Here is a 27480-nt window from a genome sequence, read left to right as displayed (position 1 = left end):
AGTTTATAAAACTCATACAAGCATATATGAGTTTTCGGTGATGGCTCTGTAAGACAGTGAAAGTGAAGTCGCTCAGTCGTGTCCGACTCCTTGCGACCCCATGGACTGCAGCCCACCAGGCTCCTCCGTCCATGGAATTTTCCAGGCAAGAGTACTGGAGCGGGTGGCCATTTCCTTCTCCAGAGGATCTTCCCGACCCAGGGATCGAACCCGGGTCTCCAGCATTGCAGGCAGACGCTTTACCATCTAAGCCACCAGGGAAGCCCTATGAGACAGTACTGAACTGAATATAGTCTGCAGCATTCACAGTGGGACAAGAAGCAGGAAGACTTGGTCCACTGTGTGTTTGATTACAGGGACTCTGTTTTTTGTCTTTTTCTGGGACTCCTGACTATACAGACTACACAGACGATTTCAAAGAACCGTATCCTGTGTCCGCTTTCAAACCCATCAAAGCGCCAAGAGGGGCAGCTCGCACACAGAATGACCCGCCTGAAGTCTCTGGGTTTCCGACCGCTTCCGAGAACACAAACCAAAAGTTGCCAAGCCCAGGTTGCCGGGGCGGGGCCGGAAGGCAGAGGAGCCTGCCCCACGCCGACCCCCCGGAAAAGGTCGGCTCCAGCGCGGCCGCTGACCTTGGCTGGGCCCGGCCCGAGCTCCAGCGCCCTCCCCCAACCCTTCGCCGCGCGCGCTTCTCGGGGCGGAGGGCGCGGGCTGGCCTGGGAGGAGTGGAGCCTGTCCCTTTCCGGAGCCCGGGAAGGCGGCTCCTCTAGGCGCCACGGGGGCCCGCGCCCGCCCTTACCTTGACTGGCGGCGGCCATTTCGGCGAGCTCGTCTCGCGATGACACCCGCGAAGCTTCGCTGCGGGAGGACGCGGAGTGGCGCGCCGCCGTCTGCGCGAGCTGGCTTCCGGTACGTGGGGTAGATGTTTCCATTCCCACGGCAGCGGCGGAAGAGGCCGGGCGGGGTGCGGGCTGTCCCCTCCCCTTCTCGGCGCGCTGGCGCGTCACAAAGCTCCGGTGGGCGGGGCTACAAGTGCAGTGGCCCCGCCCCCCGGCGGGCCGGGCCGCGCGTAAGCCGAAGGTCTTTGGCGGCCGCACTGGCTCCCCACTTCCGGTCTCGCTCGCCGGTTGCTGGGAAGAGGGTTCCTTTCGGTTCCCCGCGAAACGTTACGTGGCCTTTCCCTCGCGAACGCTGTTTCGCTCTTTCCTTTACGAAAAAGTTCAAAGGCGGGCTCGTGGTAGTTGTTCATGTCAACACTGAGCACGTACTTATCACTGCCCCAGCCCCAAGCGACAGTTGTCGCTGTGACTCCGTCCTAGTTCAAGGCAACACCGCCCTGCCAGAAACCTTGCTCTTATTCCAATGCTTCCATCTCAGCCCAAATGGCCCTCAGCGAACAGGCCACCTGCTTTCGTACCGTTAAACCCGATCCTCACGGCTGTGGCCAGAGATCACGATCATCCCTTGCTCAGAACCCTACCATGGCTCCCTAGAGCCTTCAGTGTACAAGTCACTTGCGCATAAGGTACGCATCCCATGACCATCGGCATTTAAAATTGCGACCTGGTTCATCCCTCCTTCCCCTTCTCATACTTTACTTTCTTTGGGGGCGCAGTTCTTAGTTCACCTGACATGCATAAGGGACCCCTGTTGATGGTTTTCCCTGCTGTGCACCCGGTGCCTGGGACGGTGTTTGCGTAGAACCATGTCTGATTAGGACAAATGAACCATTGTGTGCTCTTTGGCGAACCACTTAACCACTCTGTCCCTTAGATGGTGCACCTGTACTTACTTTGCAGCCTCACTGTGAGGATTAAATCACATAATGTGTAAAGCATCTGACATAGTTCAGTTCAGTCGCTCAGTCGTATCTGACTCTTTGTGACCCCATGGACTGTAGGCCACCAGACTCCTCCATCCATGTAATTTTCTAAGCAAGAGTACCAGAGTGGGTGGCCATTGCCTTCTCCAGGGGATCTTCCCTACCTAGGGATCGAACCTGGGTCTCCCACATTGTAGGCAGATGCTTTACCGTCTGAGCCACCAGGGAATCCCTTAGGGAAGACTCTAGCACATGGTCCAAATGTAAGCTATTGCTCTGAATGAGGTCAGAAGCCAGTGGAGGGTTCTGGGCAAAGAAGTGACTGGATCTGCTTTATGGTTTTAAAGGTCATTCAGTGGTGTCTGCATGAGGGGCAAGGGGAGAAGCAGGGGCAACTCTTAGCATGAGGGTTGCTCTTGCTCATGCACGGATTCCAGAATCTTTGACATCCTGTCTCTTCTTCCTGCTGCTAAGAAAGAGGGTTGGAGGCCACCAGGAATATGAAGACAGTTTGGTGCTCCTCTTCACCTGAACCCAATTCTTCCTTTTCTCCAAGGTTCTGAGCAAAGCAACAGTCTTGGGCCCCTGCTGCTTTCAGAGGTGAACGGGTTAAGCTTGAGCTCAGCCTTCCTCTTCCTACTCACTTCTTCCTGTGGCAGCTTCCCATCGCCCAAAAGGAAGCAATCCTATCTGCCACTGCTGAGCTCTCATGCCGTTCTTAAGTCCCCTAAAGTCCTTTCCGAAAACTTTGGGACATTTCACAAAATCGTAGAAAATTTACCTTTTTTTTTTTTTTTGCCTCCTGGAAGCCTAGGATGTTTTTAGAGAACTGATTTTTCACTTCTCCAGTCAAATATTTTCCAGCCATCAGAGCCATGCACATCAAGCTCTGTACCTGCCTCTTTCTGTGCCTCTGGCCATGCAGCTTCAGTGCCATCAGAAGATACTACCTGGGTGCAGTGGAACTGTCCTGGGACTATACACGAAGTGAACTGCTCAGTGAGCTGCATGTGAACACGAGGTAAACCTAGGTTCTAGAGGCGCTGGGCAGAATGGTGGGTGTGGGACTCTGGCTGGCGGAAGATACAGACATAGGTTACAGTGGCTGTGATACTACTGAAGCCCTAAAGAGCATTTCCAAGTCACTGCTAATCCTTTTCATAGATCTAACCTATTTGTTGACTTTTTTCCCTATCTTGTCCATTGCTTCTCTTTGTCACATGCTGCCGCTCTGGAAACTAGAGAGTGGGGTAGAGTGAGGGCAGAGAGGCAAGGAGCATAAGAGACGGAACAAAACTTCTATCAGGGAGAAGAGCAACAAGACCCATCAGTATTATCCTGTTTTGGTGTAAAGATAGTATTAACCATGAATTCAGAAGCTTTTCATCTTTTCTGGGTTCTGGCACATTTTGGGAGAGTATGGTTAAATAATCTTTCCAATATTATCTGTGGTCATTGATTTAGTCAGATTTTCTACCTATTCTTCGGTCAAGGTTTATTTATATATATTTTCCTAGAAAGCAGTCGTCATGCCTAGAGTTTATAGTGTATTGGAATCAAGTCACATAGTAGTCATGTGATATTGTTAACCTCTTTTGTGTCTGTAGTTATATCTCTGTTCTTGGCTTGTATATGTTCTCGTTACCTCTCTTACAAGTAATATTTTCAGGATGTTTCTGGATTTTATTGCTTTTGTCAGGAACCTGCATCTTTTGGGTCTATCAATTTCCATTTTTACTTTCGTTGGTTCATTTCTTCTTCCTTACTTCCTTTGGTTCATTCTGTTGATCTAATTGTTTGCTTATTGAGTGGAATGCTGAAAGCATTTATTTACAATTTTGTTGTATTTTCTTTAAATGTGTATTATAAAGTTTTAAGCCCAGTACATACTTGATGGTAATGTAAATATTAAATATGGTCATGTCATACAAGTGTTACAATCTTTTTTGTTCTGTTTGCTTTGCTTCCTACATTTCTTCTATCTGAACCTGCTTCTTGATTTTCCCCAATCTGGTAGCCCTAGTATGGTAATATAGATTCATGAACACACATGTTTGCACATATATGCAAATAAAGGTTTTCTTTGTCATTGTTTGTTTTACAAAAAATAGGATACTATACATTTTTCTCACTCATTAACACCTAATGGAATCCTGTGCAAGTCAATTTAATGACTATGTAAAATTTCTTTCCCTTTCTTCTCCTGCCTTCAGTCTTTTCCAGCATCAGGATCTTTTCCAATGAGTCAGTTTTTCGCATCAATGGCTAAAGTATTGGAGTTTCAGCTTCAGCATCAGTCCTTCCAATGAATATTCAGGACTAATTTCCTTTAGGATGAACTGGTTGGATCTCCTTGCAGTCCGAGGGACTCTCAAGAGTCTTCTCCAACACCACACTTCAAAAGCATCAATTATTTGGTGCTCAGCCTTCTTTATAGTCCAACTCTCACATCCATACATAACTACTGGAAAAACCATAGCTTTGACTATTCAGACCTTTGTCGGCAAAGAAATGTATCTGCTTTTTCATATGCTGTCTAGTTTTGTCATAGCTTTTCTTCCAGGGAGCAAGTGTCTTTTAATTTTGTGGCTGCAGTCACCATCTGCAGTGATTTTGGAAGCCAAGAAAAAGAAGTTTGTCACTGTTTCCATTGTTTCCCCATCTGTTTGCCATGAACGTTGGGACAGGATGCCGTGATCTCCGTTTTTTGAATGTTGAGTTTTAAGACAACTCTTTTTTACTCCTCTTTCAGTTTCATCAAGAACCTCTTTTGTTCCTGTTTGCTTTCTGCCATAAGGGTGGTGTCATCTGCATATCTGAGGTTATTCATATTTCTCCCGGCAATCTTGATTCCAGCTTGTGCTTCATCCAGCCCAGCATTTCTTATGATGTACTCTGCATATAAGTTAAAGCAGGGTGACAGTATACAGCCTTGATGTACTCCTTTCCCAATTTGGAACCAGTCCGTTGTTCCATGTCTGGTTCTAACTGTTGCTTCTTGACCTGCATACAGGTTTTTCAGGAGGTAGGTAAGGTGGTTTGGTATTCCCATCTCTTTAAGAATTCTCCACTGTTTGTTGTGATCCACACAGTCAAAGGCTTTAGCATCATCAATGAAGCAGACGTAGATGTTTTTCTTGAATTCTCTGGCTTTTTCTATGACCCAACAGATGTTGGCTATTTGATTTCTGGGTCCTCTGCCTTTTCTAAATCCAGCTTGAACATCTGAACATTCTTGGTTCACATACTGTTAAAGCCTGGCTTGAGCATTTTGAGAATTTTGAGAAGGCAATGGCAACCCACTCCAGTACTCTTGCCTGGAAAATCCCATGGACGGAGGAGCCTGGTAGGCTGCAGTCCATGGGGTCTCTAAGAGTCAGACATGACTGAGCTACTTCCCTTTCACTTTTCACTTTCATGCATTGGAGAGAGAAATGGCAACCCACTCCAGTGTTCTTGCCTGGAGAATCCCAGAGATGGGGGAGACTGGTGGGCTGCCATCTATGGGATCACACAGAGTCGGACATGACTGAAGTGACTTAGCTTAGCAGCATGCTAGCATGTGAAATGAGTGCAATTGGGCAGTAGTTTGAACATTCTTTGGCACTGCCCTTCTTTGAGATTGGAATGAAAACTGACCTTTCCCAGTCCTGTGACCACTGCTGAATTTTTATATTTGCTTGCATATTGAGTGCAGCACTTTCACAGCATCATCTTTTAGGATTTGAAACAGCTCAACTGGAATTCCATCACCTCCACTAGCTTTGTTCATAGCAGTTTGCAATAACATCTACTTATTATCTCACAGTTTCAGTGGGTCGGAAATCCAGGTCGGCTCAACTAGGAACTTGACTTGGGATCATACAAGGGCAAAATCAAGGTGTTTACAGGGCTATGTTCCTTACTGGAGGCTCCGGCTTGGGGGAGTGGGGGGAAACCCATTTCCAGGCTCAATTGGAATTTAGTTCCTTCTTTCAGTTTCCATGCAGTGCCCTCTATCTTCATGCTAACAAGTGTATATCAAGTCTCTTTCGTGCTTCAGATCTAACTTCGATTTCCATGACATCTGTTAAAACTTCTGCTCTGTCTCCCTCTTCCACTTTTAAGAATTCTCATGGTTAAATTAGACCCACCCAGACATTTCAAGATCCTCTCCCCATCTCAAGAGCAACTAATTAACAACCTTAATTCCATGTGTCACGTTTCTTCTACCACATAACAGAACATAGTCCTGAGCATAATGCCAAGGGGCAGAGGTCATGAGGGACATTTTCCCTACCACTGGTATAATTTACATATGGTGAAACACACAGATTTTTAAATGTGCAGTTTGAGAAGTTTTGACAAATCATACCAGTTACATAAATACCACCCCAGTCAATCATCCTGCAACCTTTTAGTAAGTATCTCTACCTTGACCTGGCACCAGGCAACAAGCTCCTTTCCGGAATTACAAATTTGCTTTTGACTTTACAAGACTTTTATATCAGTAAATTCATACAGTATGCACTCTTCAGTGTCTCGATTTTTATCTTAAGCATCGTGATTTGGAAATTTGCTCAGGCTGTCACATGAAGTAGTTCTGTCCTTTTTATTGCTAATTACTGCTCTTTTGAGGGAATATATCACAATGTATACCTTTCACTTCCACGTTAACCTTTGACTTGTTTCCAGGGGTTAATATAAATAAACCTGCTGTGAACATTCCTGTACAAGTGTTTGTGTGGCCATCTGCTTTCACTTATCTTAGCTGCATATTCGATGAGTGAAATTGCTGGATCATGTGAAAATGCACATTTAACTTTATAAGATACCATGAACAGATTTCTGGAATGATTATACCATTTTGTACTCTCATCAACAATGCATGAAAGTGCCAGTTGCAACACATACTGGGTATGTGGTGTTGCTAGACAGAGAATGAGATGGTTGGATGGCATCACTGACTCAATGGACATGAGTTTGGGTAAACGCCAGGAGGTGGTGATGGACAAGGAGGCCTGGCATGCTGCAGTTCATGGGGTCACAAAGAGTTGAACACGACTGAGCGACTGAACTGAACTGAAGTATTTTAGTTATTTAATGACTATGTGCTGACATCATACTGTATGTTTAATTTTACATTTCTCTGATACTAAAGATACTGAGCATCTTTACATTTGTGACTGACCATTCCTGTATGTTATTTAATAACCTGATGATGCGAATATTTAGCCCATTTTTACATTGGGTTGTCTTATTATTGTTGAGTTTTGAGAATTCTTTATATATTCTGGATACAAGTACACTTGTTTTCAAAATTTTCTCACAGCACAAAGATTTTCATTTTGATGAATTCCAATTTATCTATTTTTTTCCTACTAGTTGCTTGTGTTTTTGGTATCATATCTAAAAAGCTATTACCAAATCCAAAGTCACAGAGATTTATACCAGTGCTTTCTTCTAAGAGTTTTATAGTTTTAGCTCTTATATTGAGTTATTTGAGTTAATTTTTGTGTATAGTTTAAGGAAGGGATCCAAGCCTGTGGTTGTGCAGTGTGACTGATCCTGAAGTAGAGGCCCAGATGATCAGTAGCCTGGTATCTAAATGAACCATTGGCCATTTATCTGTTAATACTGGACTATTTGAAAACTAGTGTTGAGATCATTGTACTTAATACGTTGTGCTTGTATTATAGCATGCAGGATGAAGTATAGTGAATCACAGTCTGTGTATAAAATTGAATGGAGAAAATGATTTATTTAGTATCTAGATTTCTTTTGCTTTATAGGCAGTCACATGTATTTACCAGGAAAAAGTTGATAGAATTTTATTTTGATGATACCATTTTATAGTCCAGATTATTTTGGTACTGATTAACAGGATAAGCTGACTCTGAACATATCCTGACAACCTCTGCCAAGACTTGAAACAAACATCTGGGAAATTCAGTTTTATATTATCTATTCCTGCAGCTGCTCAACTTCTTCTACGCAAAGGTCAGGGAATATAATAGGTTTTCCGATGGATTTTCGATAAAATGTGAAAGAACAGTTCAGGTCAAGGACATTGTTGCGAAATATATTTGGCAAGATTTATATATCAAAGCCCAAGGGAAATGCACAAACAAAACCCCACATAAGTTAGGAAAGAGTAAAACCTGTGAACCTGGGAACATTTTGTCACTTACTGTGCAGATTATGCTAAATCAGAGTCATAAATCACGTCCCAGCTGACTAGGGCCTAGGCCTTCTGTTTTCTCTGTTGCATAACCTTGTTCTTTTATCTAGCTTTTGATTTTTTCCTTTTCCCTCAGAGAGAGAAAAAATTGTTTTTGTGTACTGGTGATCCTGTTCCTTCTCTGGTCTTCCAAGCTCTTGATCTAGTAAACACTTTTTATGTCCTAGATTTTCATTTTAGTCAGAAATATTAAAATGAAAGCACTGTGCTAGTGTGTAGCAAAATACCTATCTCTGGACATAGATCTGAGTCTTATTAGAAACCACTGGCAACTTTGGAGAAACTGGGTAAGGCAGACTCAGCAGAACCAAGGAGATGGACTAGGCAGAGGAAAAGGGAACAAACTCTAGGGAGGAGTTGATGACTGTGCCTCAAGGTTGCCAAGAGATGGGACAAATCAACTCAAGTTTCAATGACTAAAAGCCCTGTAGGTCTATGCCAAAGCTAGTGCCATGGAAATTTCCAGAGATGGATGAAATTAGAGCACATTGAAATATGAATTAGTGTCACAGATTGGGTTCCCTAGAAGCAGACTGTGAGATAGAGATTGTCCTGTAGGAATGTTATTTAGAGTTGTCTTGGGATCAATACCTGAGGAAGTGGGAGTGGGCAGAGGGAGAAACTGGGCCACCATGCAGGCCAGCCCTCCACGGAACTCTGGAGCTCATATGACCCTTCTGAGTTGTCCCGGTTGGGCCAAGGCCACCAGGCCCCAGTGTCTATGTAATGATCAGCCATTCAGTTCAGTCGCTCAGTCATGTCCAACTCTTTGCAACCCCATGAAACACAGCACACCAGGCCTCCCTGCCTGTCACCAACTCCCGGAGTTTACCCAAACTCATGTCCATTGAGTCAGTGATGCCATCCAACCATCTCATACACTGTTGTCCCCTTCTCCTCCTGCCTTCAATCTTTCCCAGCATCAGGGTCTTTTCAAATGAGTCAGCTCTTTGCTTCAGGTGGCCAAAGTATTGGAGTTTCAGCTTCAACATCAGACCTTCCAATGAACACCCAGGACTGATCTCCTTTAGGATGGACTGGTTGGATCTCCTTGCTGTCCAAGGGACTCTCAAGAGAGATTGATGCTTTTGAACTGTGCTTTTGAACTGTGGTGTTGGAGAAGACTCTTGAGAGTCCCTTGGACTGCAAGCAGATCAGCCCTTGGATTTCTTTAGAGGGATTTCTTTGGAGGGAATGATGCTGAAGCTGAAACTCCAGTACTTTGGCCACCTCATGCAAAGAGTTGACTCATTGGAAAAGACTCTGATGCTGGGAGGGATTGGGGGCAGGAGGAGAAGGGGACGACAGAGGATGAGATGGCTGGATGGTATTACTGACTTGATGGACGTGAGTATGAGTGAACTCTGGGAGTAGGTGATGGACAGGGAGGCCTGGCGTGCTGCGATTCACGGGGTCGCAAAGAGTCGGACATGACTGAGTGACTGAACTGAATTTAACTGAACATAATTAACTTTTGGGGGGTGTTAATTCTAAAAGGTATTGTAGGTCTTCATAGAACCACTCAACTTCAGCTTCTTCAGCATTACTGGTTGGGGCATAGACTTGGATTACTGTGACATTGAATGGTTTGCCTTGGAAATGAACAGAGATCATTCTGTCGTTTTTGAGACTGCATCCAAGTACTGCATTTCAGACTCTTTTGTTAACCATGGTGGTTACTCCATTTCTCCTAAGGGATTCCTGCCCACAGTAGTAGATATAATGGTCATCTGAATTAAATTCACCCATTCCAGCCCATTTTAGTTCTCTGATTCCTAGAATGTTGACGTTCACTCTTGCCATCTCCTGTTTGACCACTTCCAATTTGCCTTGATTCATGGACCTGACATTCCAGGTTCCTATGCAATATTGCTCTTTACAGCATCGGACCTTGCTTCTGTCACCAGTCACATCCACAACTGGATATTGTTTTTGCTTTGACTCCATCCCTTCATTCTTTCTGGAGTTATTTCTCCAGTGATCTCCAGTAGCATATTCGGCACCTACTGACCTGGGGAGTTCCTCTTTCAGTGGCCTATCATTTTGCTTTTTCATACTGTTCATGGAGTTCTCAAGGCAAGAATACTGAAGTAGTTTGCCATTCCCTTCTCCAGTGGACCACATTCTGTCAGACCTCTCCACCATGACCCGCCCGTCTTGGGTGGCCCCGCAGTGTATGGCTTAATTTCATTGAGTTGAAGACTCTAGACATGGACCTCACCAGATGGGCAACACTGAAATCATATTGATTATATTCTTTGCAGCCAAAAATGGAGAAGCTCTATACAGTCAGTAAAAACAAGACTGGGAGCCGACTGTGGCTCAGATCATGAACTCCTTATTGCCAAATTCAGACTTAAATTGAAGAAAATAGGGAAAATCACTAGACCATTCAGGTATGATCTAAATCAAATCCCTTTTGATTATACAGTGGAAGTGAGAAATAGATTTAAGGAACTAGATCTGATAGACAGAGTGCCTGATGAACTATGGATGGAGGTTCGTGACATTGTGCAGAAGACGGGGATCAAGACCATCCCCATGGAAAAGAAATGCAAAAAAGCAAAATGGCTGTCTGGGGAGGCCTTACAAACAGCTGTGAAAAAAAGAGAAGCAAAAAGCAAAGGAGAAAAGGAAAGATATAAGCATCTGAATGCAGAGTTCCAAAGAATAGCAAGAAGAGATAAGAAAGCCTTCCTCAGCAATCAATGCAAAGAGATAGAGGAAAACAACAGAATGGGAAAGACTAGAGATCTCTTCAAGAAAATTAGAAATACCAAGGGAACATTTCATGCAAAGATGGGCTCGATAAAGGACGGATATTATGGACCGAACAGAAGCAGAAGATACTAAGAAGAGGTGGCAAGAATACACAGAAGAACTGTACAAAACATATCTTCACGACCAAGATAATCACGATGGTGTGGTCACTCACATAGAGCCAGACATCCTGGAATGTGAAGTCAAGTGGGCCTTAGAAAGCATCACTATGAACAAAGCTAGTGGAGGGGATGGAACTCCAGTTGAGCTATTTCAAATCCTGAAAGATGATGCTGTGAAAGTGCTGCACTCAATATGTCAACAAATTTGGAAAACTCAGCAGTGGCCACAGGACTGGAAAAGGTCAGTTTTCATTCCAATCACAAAGAAAGGCAATGCCAAAGAATGCTCTAACTACCACACAACTGCACTCATCTCATACACTAGTAAAGTAATGCTCAAAATTCTCCAAGCCAGGCTTCAGTAATACGTGAACCATGAACTTCCTGATGTTCAAGCTGGTTTTAGAAAAGGCAGAAGCACCAGAGATCAAATTGCCAATATCCGCTGGATCATGGAAAAGCAAGAGAGTTCCAGAAAAACATCTATTTCTGCTTTATTGACTATGCCAAAGCCTTTGACTGTGTGGACCACAAAAAACTGTAGGAAATTCTGAAAGAGATGGGAATACCAGACCACCTGATCTGCCTCTTGAGAAACCTATATGCAGATCAGAAAGCCACAGTTAGAACTGGACATGGAACAACAGACTGGTTCCAAATAGGAAAATGAGTACATCAAGGCTGTATATTGTCACCCTGCTTATTTAACTTATATGCAGACTACATCATGAGAAACACTGGACTGTAAGAAGCACAAGCTAGAATCAAGATTGCTGGGAGAAATATCAATAACCTCAGATATGTAGATGACACCACCCTTATGGCAGAAAGTGAAGAGGAACTAAAAAGCCTCTTGATGAAAGTGAAAGAGGAGAGTGAAAAAGTTAGCTTAAAGCTCAACATTCAGAAAACTAAGATCATGGCATCCCATTACTTCATGGGAATTAGATGGGGAAACAGTGGAAACAGTGTCAGACTTTATTTTTTTGGGCTCCAGAATCACTGCAAATGGTGACTGCAGCCTGAACTTAAAAGACACTTACTCCTTGGAAGGAAAGTTATGACCAACCTAGATAGCATATTCGAAAGCAGAGACATTACTTTGCCAACAAAGGTCCATCTAATCAAGGCTATGGTTTTTCCAGTAGTCGTGTATGGATGTGAGAGTTGGACTGTGAAGAAAGCTGAGCACCAAAGAACTGATGCTTTTGAAGTGTGGTGTTGGAAAAGACTGTTGAGAGTCCCTTGGACTTCAAGGAGATCCAACCAGCCCATTCTAAAGGAGGTCAGTCCTGGTGTTTTTGGAAGGAATGATGCTAAAGCTGAAACTCCAGTACTTTGGCCACCTCATGCGAAGAGTTGACTCATTGGAAAAGACTCTGATGCTGGGAGGGATTGAGGACCGGAGGAGAAGGGGACAACAGAGGATGAGATGGCTGGATGGCATCACCAACTCGATGGACAGAGTTTGAGTAAACTCTGGGAGTTGGTGATGCACAGGGAGGCCTGGCATGCTGCAATTCATGGGGTGGCAAAGAGTCGGACACGACCGAGTGACTGAACTGAACATAATTATGAAATGTCTGATTCATTAGCTGATCCATGGGTAAGTGGATGTGGGGTGTGTGTGTGTGTGTGTGTGTGTGTGTGTGTGTGTGTGTGTGCACGCATGCTCAGTAGTGTCCAACTCTGTGAACCTGTGTGTACGTAGCTCACCAGGCTCCTCTGTCCATAGAATTTTCCAGACAAGAATACTGGAGAGGGTTGCCGTTTCCTTCTCCAAGAGATCTTTCCAACCCAGAAGTCAAACTCGTGTCTTTTGTGTCTCCTGCATTGGTAGGTGATTTCTTTACCACTGCACCACCTTGGATAATTGGCGGTATCTGGTAATTTTAGGTACATACTGACAAAATTGGAGTTCAAGGTACTTAGATGAAAGTTATAGTCTTTTTTAGAGATAAAATTGAAGGATGTTATAGTTATTGTTTCGGCAAAGGTTTTTTTGGCTGGTAGTGTATGAGTATTGATTTTATGCTTTTTCTTATTATATGGTACTTAATGCGTCAGATGACTTTTGAAAACAGTGTTTTGATTTGATGGTGGTGGTGATTTAGTTGCTAAGTCATGTCCGACTCTTGTGACCCCATGCACTGTAGCCCACCAGGCTCCTCTGTCCATGGGATTTTCCAGGCAAGATTACTCAAGTGGATTGCCATTTCCTTCTCCAGGGGATCTTCCCGACTCAGGAATTAAACCCGGGTCTCCTGCATTGCAGGCAGATTCTTTACCAACTAAGCTATGAGGAAAGATTTGCTTTTTGATTTGATAGATGTTATGAATTGTCTGGGCTTCCCTGGTAGCACAGCTGGTAAAGAGTCTGCCAGCAGTGCAGGAGACCCAGTTTGATTCCTGAGTCAGGAAGATCCACTGGAGAAGGGATAGGCTACCTTCTCTAGTATTCTTGGGCTTCCCTGGTGGCTCAGCTGGTAAAGAATCTGCCTGTAATGTGGGAGACCTCGGTTTGATCCCTGGGTTGGGAAGATCCCCTGGAGAAGGGAACAGCTACCCGCTCCAGTATTCTGGCCTGGAGAATTCCAGGGACAGCGTCTCCTGGTCTGTCCAGGCTTCTATAACAAAATACCATAGACTGGGTGGCTTATAAACAATAGAAATTTATTTCTCGCAGTTCTGGAAGCCAGACATCCAAGATCAGAGTGGCAACTGATTTGGTGTCTGGTGACGACCCTCTTGCTGGTTCAGAGATGCCATTTTTTGTTGTAACTTACATGGTTACAAGAGGTGAGATATCTCTCTTGGGGGTCCTTTATAAGGGCACTAATCCCATTTGTGAGGGTTCTGCACAGAAACATTCAGTCTGTAGCAGGGATCCAGATACCATTTCCAGTCTGCCTTGTTCACGGTATAGGAGAGTGGGATGGAAGCATGACCTCCAGCTATTTTTCCAAGCATGTTCAGAGAAGGGTCAACCAAAATGAATGACTTTTTCTCTTCTTCACACAGGTTTCCTCCCAGAGTGCCCAAACCTTTTCCATTCAACACATCAGTCATGTACAGAAAGACTGTGTTTGTAGAGTTCACGGATCAACTTTTTAACATCGCCAAGCCCAGGCCACCATGGATGGGTAATGTAAACAAGATTGACTCTTTCTTGTGAAACTGGGTGTCTTGTTTCCTTGAAAGGATTACCCAGCCTTGGACTGCAGTTTTTTAAGAAGGCAGCTGCCAAAGAAAATATTTTCTTGGTCAGCCTTCCCTTATTACCACCTCTTGGGGAAATACACTGACCAAATGGTCTCAGTCTTCTTGCCTGGATCTCCTCCTGTGTTTATTCTCTAGAAGTTCAAGTGCCCTTTATCTTGGACCTGGGTTCATTTTCTTTTTTCTCCCTGCTTTCAATTCCTAGTTGGTCTTATCCATGCTCATGGCTTTAAAAGATCATATATGCCAGTAACCCCCGAGTTTATATCTTCAGTTCAGACTGCTTTTTGATACCTCCACTTAAATGTCAAATAAGCATGTGAAAGTGAAAGTTGCTCAGTCCTGTTTGACTCTTGACGACCCCATGGACTATACAGTCCATGGGATTCTCCAGGCCAGAATACTGGAGTGGGTAGCCTTTCCCTTCTCCAGGGGAATCTTCCCAACCCAGGGATCAAACCCAGGTCTCCCATATTGCAGGCAGATTCTTTACCAGCTGAGCCATCAGGGAAGCCCAAATAAGCATGTAACAAGGTGTTAAGATTTCCTGTCTTAGAATTATTTCTGAGAATTATAGCTGACAAGTAGTCCCAAATTCTAAAGAAAGATAATGGCCCACCTGTTCAAGACTTGTTCAGATAGTGCTCCAAATTGATTCAGCAACCTTTAGCCCATCATGTACCTTCAAGTTTTATAAAAGAAGGCTAGGAACTTATGAAAAACTTTAGATTTGAGGATTTCCTGTGAAAACATTTTTGGTATTTTGTATATATCCCCATGGAGAGGAAGTATCTCCCCTCCCCACCATGTCAAGCTGCAGCGAGGGAGGCTTCAGGAGAACTGTTTAGAAAACTTGAGAGAATTTTTGGTGCTTGGAAGATACTGATTCGTGCCTGATTTTTATCTGGAAGAAAACTTTCAAGGCCAGAGTCTTACAGAGTTTCCCCTAATGGTGTCAGAAGGAGAGTGGGATATGGCAGAAGCTAACTGCACCGCCACTGTTAGGTGTGAGACCAGGAAGATTATTGGACAAAACTTGCCTCAAGAAAACCCTGCCTGAGAGGACTTTTTGCCAGGGCTAGGTGATCCCAGCAGAGAAGATCTGTGTGATTGCACTCTCAGAAGCACAAAATGAGAGGAGAGATAAAGTGAAAACTGGACAGGGCATATCACAGGCCAGGGGGAAATGGAATAGGATGTCACCATACTGAGAGAGAGAGAGTTCTCAAAGAACTCATATAAGTTCTCTAAGAAAGAAAGATGTAGAAATTTGGCCTATGCCACATGCAGGGGGTACCAAAGCCACATTACCACTGAACGACCAAGAAAAATCTTATAATTATGCCTTTTTTCCACTCCTGTCCTAAGCTCCAACCTTAGAAGGTCCAGAGGCAGTAAGGTGATTGGGGAAGGAAGGTGAGAAAGCAGTGAACCTGCTAACCAAATATCTTTTTCTCCCTATTACTGATTTCTGAGTCTATTTCAGAGCTGAACTGGAGGAGGGGGGAATCCCTGAATTGCAGGGAACATCAAAAGTTTGCTATGAGGCCAGACTGGACTTCTTAGTACATATGATAATACTGTTAATATGTGAAGGTTACTTGGGGAAAATTTGGGATTGCTCAAAATGTGAGAAAGGGAAATTCTACATACAATTAAAAACCATGAAAAAGAAACCTGTTTCATATTTTCATCCCACTAAATCCAGTGCATTCGGTAAAGCCATTTGTAAGCCTCGTGCTGTGGTTCATGGGGTCACAAAGAGTCGGACACGACTGAGTGACTTCACTTTCACTTTCACTTATACCTAGTATGACTGTCTGTAAGTCACTAATTTCCTCCAAATCTTCTGTGCCATGGCCTGATGACCACTCAGTTGCACAAATCAAAATCACAGGAGTCATGGCTGGTTCCCATGTCTTTCATGCTTCTCTCCCACCCCATCTTCAACATGCAACTCATGAGCAAGTCTTGTTGACTTGCTGACCTAAAATAGACTACCAGATGTCTCTCCAGAAAAGATGAGTTTCTTGAGGATCAGCAGAGGATGGCAGTTTGGTGTCCGAAACCACAGCAAGTTGCAAACAAGTCCCCGAATAACAAGAAGAGAAGAGCACAGTTCGCAGAAGGGTAAAGGCATTTGGAAGGGCTCAGGAAAACAGAGTCCATGGCTGCTCATTGATTGAGTCCTTGCCAACAATGATGAGGATTTTTTTCCTCCTTGGGCTCTGCTATTGTTACAGGGCATAAGAGTTCCCCTTCTGGTCTCAAACTCTATTTAACTGATGTTTCTGTTTATGAATATTTTTATTAATATTATAAATATTCATTCAAAATCTTATTATTTTGAATGTCTTCCTCCAAAACAAGTCTCCAATCCATTTCTTCTTCTAAATTCCTGTAACCTCCAAAGTCTTACATGTTATATTCCCTGCCTTCCTCTATTACCTTCTTTTCTGCTATCTTCTATCTCATTCACTTTGCTTCAGCCACAGGTTACTTTGCTATCTTTAAAGTATCCTCTGCTTCCTGCCTCATCATTTTCTAGTATGCCACCATCGTTTACAGCATTTATAACAACCTAAAGTTTTCTTGTTTATTTACATATTTAATAGCTTCCCTCATGGCTCAGTTGGTAAAGAATCCACCTGCAAAGCAGGAGACCCTGGTTCAATTCCTGGGTTGGGAAGATCCCATGGAGGAGGGAAAGGCTACCTACTCCAGTATTCTGGCCTGGAGAATTCCAAAGGCTACCCACTCCAGTGTTCTTGGGCTTCCTTGTTGGCTCAGCTGGGAAAGAATCCACTGGCAATGCAGGAGAACTGGGTTTGATCCTTGGATTGGGACTATCCCCTGGAGAAGGGAAAGGCTACCTACTTCAGTATTCTGGCCTGGAGAATTCCATGGATATAGTCCATGGGGTCACAAAGAGTCGGACATGACTGAGCTACTTTCACTTTTACTAATGTCTCTATAATTTGATCTCTATGGCCTATCTTCTTAATTACTTCATGTCTAGTGCCTAAGATGGTTTATAGAATATAGTAGGAACCCAATTATTAGTTGAATGAATCAATGTATTGAATGCATTGCCAGAAATTTGTCCTCAGAACAACCATAAGACTGGGCTGGTTATAGAAGTTATTGTATTCATTTGGCTACTACTTTTTATCAGTAATCTGAAGGACTTGCTTCTCTCCTGTAACTTTGACCATCATTTTTGTGATTAATTTTTTGGAGTGCTACCTTCCAAATGGGGCTTCCCTGATGGCTCAATGGTAAATAATCAGCCTGCCAATGTAGCAGATGTGGGTTCCATCTCTGGTTTGGGAAGATCCCCTGGAGAAGGAAATGGCAACCCACTCCAGTATTCTCGCCTGGGAAATCCTATGGACAGAGGAGCCTGGTGGGCTATAGTCCATGGGGTTTCAAAAGAGTCAGACATGACTTACCAGCTAAACATCCTTCCAAATGACATTTGGGGAAACATGTCCTTCTTGCAGGTCTGCTGGGTCCAACTATCCAGGCTGAGGTTTATGACACCGTGGTCATTACATTTAAGAATATGGCTTCTCATCCTGTTAGTCTTCATGCTATTGGCGTATCCTACTGGAAATCTTCTGAAGGTGAGTCAAATGCCCTCCTATGGTTCGATCATACTACGGATAGAAGAGTAGTGAGTATAAGGTCATACAGCTAATGAATGGTGGAGTCAGGATTCAAACCTAGGCCCATTGCATGAAGTCGAGAACATTGTTATTTTGGTCTTATCCCAAAGCTTGTCTCTGTCCTCTGTTATCCCTTGGGGAACCAGGCCACAAATCCGAAAATCCCACTTTATCTGCCTTCTTATGCCAAGAAAACTTCCTAGGGAAGATCAAGGCCATTGGTGTAGCAATGAAACCGAATTTTCCTTCTCTTTCCTTAGATTCAGATTTTTCAGACATTTCCTTTCCCTCCCTTTCTCCCAGTTACTAAAATATGGATGTCACCATGTGGTTAGGGCCAACTAGCTGAAGAACAAGCTGACCTCATTACAACAAAGAATAAAAAATCTGTTTGGCCGCAATTCCCATGGTGCAAGAAGGAATGAAAGGGAATGTCACAGTGGACCCTGATATTGCCCAGATGGACTATTACATATACAGATCAAGAAGATTCAAGCAAATCATCAGTACATTATTGGAGCACATGTCCTGTACTGTATGGTCTGACTATGCTTCGATGTTCTCATGCAAAAATGGAAGAGTACTACCTTTTTTGGTTGCACTCCTGAAGTCAGGGCAGACATGGACTGAGGGAAGGTGAAAGATAGGAGCCGGCAGGGATATAGAGGAAAAGACATCCCAGGTTCTGCCTGGTGCCTAGCAGGCTATCCATGAGGCTTATCCACTTGAAAGCTTCCAGAATGAATCTAGGCGCATTTTTAGAGAGACCAGGGTTCCCCCAATTCTGCACCTAGGAGCTCAGCATAGAGATGACTGTTTTGTACCCTAAGCCTTGTGAGTTCCAGGAAAATAGTCTATCTAATCTCTCATACATATAACAGTCCAGGAACAACACAGTGAGTCAGGGGCCTAATGCCCATGTAATTTATAGTCCTATCACAAGCCTGTGTGTTTATATGTTATCATCCACAAATTCTTGGCCTCCTTAGATTAGCCTAGGGGCCCCAACATGTAAGGTAAATCCATGATGATGATAAGTATAACTTCACATGCTTATTGACCTTTCTGATATCCTTTAATAAACTATCTAATCAACTGTTTAAGTACTTTTCCTGATACAAAGACAATGATTTGTTTATCTTTTCCTGATTGATTTGTAGAGTTAGTTTATATATTCTGAATACAAATCCTCTGACAGATAGAAATATTTACATATCTTCTTCCAGTCTGTAGCTTGAATTTTCACTCTTTTGATAATTTTTTTGGTAAAGTTCTTAAAGTTGGTGAAGCATAAAAATTCAAACATTAATGAAACACACAAAAAAAGTATCACATGTTTTCCTTGTATGTTAGACTTTGGGTCCTATTTAAGACATTTGCCTACCCCCAAGTCATGAAGGATTTCTTCCATGCTTTCCTTTAGAAGTTCTATTATTTTGCCTTTCATGCTGAAGTCTATAACCCATCACAAATGAATTTTTGTGTATGGTTTCCCGATAGCATTTTAAAACAGTTTTATTGAAGTTTAAATTACATACCACGAAATTCAGTCATTTAAAGTAGTTTGATGACTGACTCAATTCAGACAGTCATGGGGCCACCAACACCATCCATGTCAAGAAGTTCTGGTCTTGCTGTTAAAGCCCCATTCCTACCCCCAGCCCCAGACAACCACTGAGCTGCTTCGTAAGCCTGTCATGTTAATCTCCCAAACCAAAACTCTGGGAAATTGTATTTCAGTTCAGCAAACAGCCATCCCCTCCTCCAGAGCAGGAGGAGTACATTTCTCTACCATATTGGTATTGGATATGACCATGTGACTTCTTCTGGCTAATAGAATCTAAAAGCGTAAGATGTATGTCAGGACAGCTAATTCCCATGGAATGTCTGTCAAAAGAGCCAGAAGGAGAGTTAAAAGCAGATCCAGGGAAATTTCAGGTTTGGTCTTGAGCTGAAAAGGGAAACCCGGTGCTAGAGAAATTCTTTTAAATTATTTTCTGGACAAGTGGGGTTCTAACACCATCCTAGGCTGTAAGTAAGGCCACACAATGAGGCTATGAAAGACAGCATGGGGGCAGACAAGTTAACAGCTGCTGACCCAAAGCTGCTGAGCAGAGATCAGGTGAAGGAAAAAGCAACCGAAGGCACCAGAGAGTGTAGTACAGTAGCCTCTGAAGCACAGCATTTGGCCTGTGGTTGAGTACTCATGCCCAGGGGTCACTGAGTTGGGGTGTCTGAGCAGGTCAGGCTCTGGGGCCCTTGACCATGCCTGGGGCAAGGCTGATACAGCTGCAGGGGGGTGAATAGAGGGCTTTCCAGAACATTCTCGAATGTTCCCAACAGTGTTGTTTGGAATATAACAGAAGATGGCAATTGCACAAAATGCATTCTGCTCAGAGTATTTGCAGGTGGCTGGTATAGAAGCTCAAGTAAGACTCTGAAGACAGAGGTTTCCCAAAGAAAACATACCTGAGTAGACATGGCAACTTTCAAGGCTATGCACAATGCTTTTGCCCAGGCACCGCTTCACTTGGTCTGGAAAAATCACCTTTGTCTTCACCAAAGGACAGACCTTGTTGTGAGCAACCTGAATCAAATCCAAGATCTCAGGTTCCAGCTGTCAACATTCTCCTACTTTGCCAGCCATCATTCTTTCCCTCCCCACTCCAAGAATTCTTCATTCTCCTTGGGATCCACAGGTTCCTGGCCTCCTTGTTTCTATTCTACTCTCTTGGCTAAACTGCTACCCTGGTGAAATCTGTTCTCCATCTCTTCTACTAGCAACCGAGCAAATGGTTATAGTTGAAATAAACCTTGCACCTCGCCTTAAGCGGTGCCTTACCACTGCCCGGCTATCCTCCCAATCCACTCACTGTCCTCATCAAGACAGATGCAGTTTTCACACACTCTTGACCTCTCATTAACCCCTCATCCCTCTCCCAACTTTACTATTATGTAAAAGGGGATTCTTTTCCTAATCAAATATTTCAAACAAACAAACAAAAAAAGGTACAAGAAATAATAGAGCCAACAAACATGTACCCATTAGCTCACTTTGAAAGTGACAGTCGCTTAGTCATATCCAACTCTTTGCAACCCCTTGGACTATAAAGTCCATGGGATTCTCCAGACCAGAATACTGGAGTGGGTAGCCTTTCCCTTCTCCAGGGGAATCTTCCCAACCCAGGGATCAAACCCAGGTCTCCCACATTGCAGGTGGATCCTTTACCAGCTGAGCTACCAGGGAAGCCTGAGAATGTTGGAGTGGACAGCCTACCCCTTCTTCAGCGATCTTCCTGACTCAGGAATCAAACCGGGGTTTCCTGCGTTACAGGCAGATTCTTTACCCACTGAGCTCTGAGGGAAGCCCTAGCTCACTTTGGCAAATCTTTTTTGAAAACTTTTTCTTTTGTTTGGCAGTATAACCGATTAACAAACAATGCTGCAATAGTTTCAGGTGGACAGAGAAGGAACTCAGCCATACAGATACATGTATCCATGCTCCTCCAAACTGCCCTCCCATCCAGACTGCACTTTGGCAAATCTTAACATTTTGCTGTCTTTGCCTACTTTATTTTAAGAAATTAAACAGAAGACACAGTTGAAGCCCCTTTTTTAACCCCTCCGTGATCCCCTCTCTTCCTATCCAAATGTTTTCACTATTCAGAATTTGCTACCAACCCACAATCACACAGAGACATGATGACACTCTCCATCCCGAAGTGCAGCTCATGTTTTTCTAAATGTCCACCAGGGTGTGCTAAGCACCAATATTGGTCTGCTGTTGCTTCTGGATGAAGCCAATTGTCCCTAATGCCCAGTGGAGGGATACCCATTTATAAGAGTGGCTGCTTTTGTAGTGAGTCAATGCAGGGGTCTCCTGTGCTCTGTTAGAGAGGTCCCTCTATTAGATGTATAGCTATTGTGGGGTAAGATGGAGTATAAATGAAGAACACCCTGAATACCTTGAATGCTCTGGAGTCCTAGAGACCATTATGAATTCAAGAAACCAAGGCGAGTTGTTAGAAAAATAGTTCAATAACAGTGTAAGTGTTATGGTCAGTGCCTTTGAATATTTTCTACTTCTGTCTGATGAAATGACCTAGAAGCATTGATTGAATAAGAGGAGAAGCTTAAGGATGATGACTTCATAAAGGTAATGATGTAAGTTGGATGACTGGTTGACTGTGTTGACAACTAGACTTCCAGGTGAAGACAGATTAGTAAAGTCCAGGAGAGAAATCAGGAGTCAAGCTATATATTAAAAAGTCCTTTGCTCAGAGATGGCAATTGAGCACTAGGTGTGGATGATATTGTCTATGCAGAAGTTTGGGACAGATATCTATAAAATGATTGGCTTCATTTTTCTATAATTGATCAGAGTTGAAGTAAAGGGAAAAGAACAGAACACTTGTGATTTGGAGTATAGAATTCCAATTTGATTTTTGTCTGCACAAGCTGAGTGAACTTAGGCTATTTTTTAAACATGCTAGTTTTGATCTTCTCTTCTATGAAATACAGATAACTTAGTTACTATATTTATAATAAAATTCTTTCTTGTTACTTCTGAAAGAAAAAAAAAGAATGAATACATATAGTGCTTATTGTAGAATAAAGGTATCAGATAATTCAGAGGTCAATTTTAACATCACTAAGGATGGGAGAGCAAGAAAATATCTGTTAAAAAATCTCTGCATCTCACCCTTCCCTGACCCTCACCAGTGCTTACTAAAGTCTGAAACAAAGCACATACTCAATGCATGTCTACTGAATTGAACTGACTTGAATTAGGTAAAAAGATGGAATAATGGAAGCAATATTATTGTTACAATCTGAAGTTCTTACAGAACCACTCAACCACTCATATTTGCCTTAGTGGTCAAGAACTCCTCTGAAATATATAAGGTGGCTTCTCTTCATTTATAGCTGCTGCTGTTTAGTATTCCATATTGTTTCAGAAAAGTTGCTTCTTGCATAGAGTCTACTGGTGACAATAAACTTGATGCCTCCTTGAGTGGGCAATGGGCATAAAAGGACAACTTTATCCCTCCTTGATTTAGGTGCTGCATATAAGGATGAAACCAGCCAAAGGGAGAAGGAAGATGACAAAGTCATTCCTGGTAAAAGTCATACCTACGTCTGGCATATCCTGAAAGAAAACGGTCCAACAGCCTCTGACCCACCATGTCTCACCTACTCATATCTTTCTCATGTGGACCTGGTGAAAGACGTGAACTCAGGTCTCATCGGAGCCCTGCTAATTTGTAGGGAAGGTAAGTATAAGAAAAAGTAGGAAGTACAAACATCTGTGTCAATTCATAAAAAATGGTGCTGCACTCTTTAATCTGAAAGAGGTTTCTTTTGCTTCGAATCATGGCCATGGAAAGGAGAATAGTCTCTGAGATAAATAGAACCACATGGTAGGATCTATGCATCCCATGTAGCCACAATGCACTGTAATGGCCAACAAAAGCCAAATTCTGGAATTAGGTATCTCTTCTCTTCCCTGGTGGCTCAGACAGTCAAGAGTCAGGCTGCAATGCTGGAGACCCGGATTCGATCCCTGAGTCGGGAAGATCCCCCAGAGAAGGAAATGGCAACCCACTCCAGTATTCTTGCCTGGAGAATTCCATGGACGGAGGAGCCTGGCAGGCTACAGTCCATGGGGTTGCAAAGAGTCAGACACAACTGAGTGACTTCAATTTCACTTTCTCTTCTTCTGCTTTATGCTTCACATATCCTATGAGCTGTCTCAGTAGTCCTTTATACAAATTTTGCATTAGGTTCCTTGAAACCTCCATGAAGGTAAAATAGTACATCTAAGTGTGTAACTAATGCTCAAAATTCTCCAGGCCAAGCTTCAGTAATACATGAACCATGAACTTCAAGATGTTCAAGCTGGTTTTAGAAAAGGCAGAGGAACCAGAGATCAAATTGCCAAAGTCTGCTGGATCATGGAAAAAGCAAGATAATTCCAGAAAAACATCTATTTCTGCTTTATTGACTATGCCAAAGCCTTTGACTGTGTGGATCACAATAAACTGTGGACAATTCTGAAAGAGATGGGAACACCAGACCACCTGACCTGCCTCTTGAGAAACTTATATGCAGGTCAGGAAGCAATAGTTAGAACTGGACATGGAACAACAGACTGGCTCCAAATAGGAAAAGGAGTACGTCAAGGCTGTATATTGTCACCCTGCTTATTTAACTTATATGCAGAGTAAATCATGAGAAACGCTGGGCTGGAAGAAGCACAAGCTGGAATCAAGATTGCCAGGAGAAATATCAATAACCTCAGATATGAAAATGACACCGCCCTTATGGCAGAAAGTGAAGAGGAACTAAAAGCCTCTTGATGAAAGTGAATGAGGAGAGCGAAAAAGTTGGTTTAAAGCTCAACATTCAGGAAAAGAAGATCACGGTATCTGGTCCCATCACTTCATGGGAAATAGATGGGGAAACAGTGGAAACAGTGTCAGACTTTATTTTGGGGGGCTCCAAAATCACTGCAGATGATGACTGCAGCCATAAAATTAAGACACTCCTTGGAAGGAAAGTTATGACCAACCTAGAGAGCATATTGAAAAGCAGAGACATTACTTTGCCAACAAAGTTCAATCTAGTCAAGGCTATGGTTTTTTTCAGTAGTCATGTATGGATGTGAGAGTTGGACTGTGAAAAAGCTGAGCACCAAAGAATTGTTGCTTTTGAAGTTTGGTGTTGGAGAAGACTCTTGAGAGTCCCTTGGTCTGCAAGGAGACCCAACCAGTCCATTCTAAAGGAGATCAGTCCTGGGTGTTCTTTGGAAGGACTGATGCTGAAGCTGAAACTCCAGTACTTTGGCTACCTCATGTGAAGAGTTGACTCATTGGAAAAGACTCTGATGCTGGGAGGGATTGGGGACAGGAGGGGAAGGGGATGACAGAGGATGAGATGGCTGGATGGCATCACTGACTTGATGGACATGAGTTTGAGTGAACTCTGGGAGATGGTGATGGACAGGGAGGCCTGGCATGCTGCAATTCATGGGGTCACAAAGAGTTGGACATGACTGAGTGGCTGAAGTGAACTGAATAGTGTATAGACCATTTGGGGAGTTTAGTTTGTCATCTATAACCCCCAAACATAGAAATCTGCGAAAAGCAAGAGTTTATACATGTTTATAAGCTCTTATGTTAAAAATCATAGTCATTTAAATTAAACCTTTTATTTTATTTATATTTTTATAGTCATTTGGAGTTTATTCTTTTCTTTTTCCTCCTAGGAGCATGGCCCCTGCTTTTATTTTTATTTTTTAAATATAAATTTATTTATTTTAATTGTAGGCTAATTACTTTACAATATTGTATTGGTTTTGCCATACATCAATATGAATCCGCCACGGGTATACACGTGTTCCCCATCCTGAACCCCTCCTCCCACCTCCCTCCCCATAGCATCCCTCTGAGTCATCCCAGTGCACCAGCCCCAAGCATCCTGTATCAATTCTGGTTGATACTGTAACCTATGTCTGTATCTTCCGCCAGCCAGAGTCCCACACCCACCATTCTGCCCAGCGCCTCTAGAACCATTCATCAATTCTGGTCTCCTCGGTGTGTATGCCCAGCAGTAGGATTGCTGGGTCATAAGGCAGTTCTATTTCCAGTTTCTTAAGGAATCTCCACACTGTTCTCCATAGTGGCTGCACTAGTTTGCATTCCCACCAACAGTGTAAGAGAGTTCCCTTTTCTCCACACCCTCTCCAGCATTTATTGCTTGTAGACTTTTGGATAGCAGCCATTCTGACTGGCGTGAAATGGTACCTCATTGTGGTTTTTATTTGCATTTCTCTGATAATGAGTGATGTTGAGCATCTTTTCGTGTGTTTGTTAGCCATCTGTATGTCTTCTTTGGAGAAATGTCTGTTTAGTTCTTTGGCTCATTTTTTGATTGGGCCATTTATTTTTCTGGAATTGAGCTGCAGGAGTTGCTTGTATATTTTTGAGATTAGTTCTTTGTCAGTTGCTTCATTTGCTATTATTTTCTCCCATTCTGAAGGCTGTCTTTCACCTTGCTTATAGTTTCCTTTGTTGTACAGAAGCTTTTAATTTTAATTAGGTCCCATTTGTTTATTTTTGCTTTTATTTCTAATATCCTGGGAGGTGGGTCATAGAGGATCCTGCTGTGATTTATGTGGGAGAGTGTTTTGACTATGTTCTCATCTAGGAGTTTTCTATTTTCTGGTCTTAGGTTTAGATCTTTAATCCATTTTGAGTATTTTAATTTATTATTTACATATATGCACATTTCCATGAGCAATGTGTATGAATTTTGCAGTTTTTCTTTTTATTTTGTATATTTGTTGTGAATATATACATGCACATGAAATATGATTATATGGACTTGTCATTTGATTATTTTTAATTTCTTTTTTTTAGCAATTAATTTTTGTCATCTTTTATAAAAGTAATGGTGTGCAACAAATTTGAAACTTTTTATCAAGTCCTTTACTGCAGATAATTTTGGGAGCACTGGTATAGACGTGACACCAAGGAAATTATGCTATGGTTAAGTTAATAAGGGAATGACAAAGGATGAGATGGCATCACTGACTCAATGAACATGAGTTTGAGTAAATTCCAGGAGTTGGTGATGGACAGGGAGGCCTGGCGGGCTGCAGTCCATGGGGTTGCAAAGAGTCCAACACAACTGAGTGACTGAACTGAACTGAACTGAAGTTAATAAGAGATCAAGAGACAAAGCAGTTGATGAAGTCATGTGTCCTCCTAGTGTCATTTTCCTGTAATAGGATTTTCTATAGAAGATAAATGCTTTCATTTCTTTTTCAGGGACTCTGATCAAAGAAAGGACACAGACCTTGCACAAATTCGTACTACTGTTTGCTGTATTTGATGAAGGTTAGTGACCTGCAATCTGAATTTTGGTCTGCTGAAAGAAATGAAATAGACTAATGTAACGTGGTACTTGAGCATGAGGGCTGTGAATGGAATGATGTAGATAGGGATGAAAATGAAAGCCAAGAACAAAATGCCCGTGGACTTCCATGGGCAGCTATGAAGTAAGAAGAGAGAGGAGCTGGGTAACAGATGGCCTTGTCTCTCATTAAATCTGTCAACAAAGACTTTTCACTTTCCTTTTTTGCTCGCTTAGAAGCAAAGGAAAGCTTAATGATTTGATCAAGGCGGGAGAGGTACAAGCTTGGGTTCTAGAGCACATGCTCTTCCCACAGTCCCAGGGCAAGGCTACTTTATGCGGAAGCTGGTGTGGAAGCAGGTGGGTGGAAGTGGGTGGAGTTCTCCACATAGGAGCACTTGCTGATCCAGTGGGTGAGCCACATCTGTGCTCTGGGCGCCCAGTGCCTTCTTGCTGTGAGTGACCTGCGCACCTTCTCCTCCCAGCTGAGTTGAGGTGCAGCAGTTTTACACGAGGAACTCTGGTCTGAAGGACAGGAAAGGGGCAAGGCCTCTATCCCCCACAGTATCTCTTGTATGTAATTTTTTTGTTTGTTTTCTTCTTAGCTTTAGTTAAACTTCATGTGTGCTAAGTCGCTTCAGTCATGTCTGACTCTTGGCAACCCCATGGATTGTAGCCCACCAGGCTCCTCTGTCCGTGGGATTCTCCAGGCAAGAATACTGGAGTAGGTTGCCTTTTCCTCCTCCAGGG

General features: G+C 43.0%; 1 protein-coding gene across 3 annotated transcripts in view; it reads left to right on the top strand.

The window, feature by feature from the left end:
• Positions 1-596: 596 nt before the first annotated feature.
• Positions 597-27480, top strand: part of F8 (coagulation factor VIII) — a 137569-nt gene continuing 110685 nt past the window's right edge. The window contains exons 1-5 of one of the 3 annotated variants that reach the window (XM_042241550.2): positions 597-912; positions 13949-14070; positions 17650-17772; positions 22875-23087; positions 26646-26714. In XM_042241550.2, the coding sequence (XP_042097484.1) occupies positions 842-912; positions 13949-14070; positions 17650-17772; positions 22875-23087; positions 26646-26714 (598 nt within the window). In that variant the 5' untranslated portion in view covers positions 597-841. 3 annotated transcript variants of the gene reach the window in all.

This window comes from Ovis aries, chromosome X, assembly GCF_016772045.2.
Source record: "Ovis aries strain OAR_USU_Benz2616 breed Rambouillet chromosome X, ARS-UI_Ramb_v3.0, whole genome shotgun sequence".
Classification (NCBI taxonomy): domain Eukaryota; kingdom Metazoa; phylum Chordata; class Mammalia; order Artiodactyla; family Bovidae; genus Ovis; species Ovis aries.
Note: the sequence above shows the minus strand (reverse complement) of the source record. Positions and strands in the feature narration are given on the sequence as shown.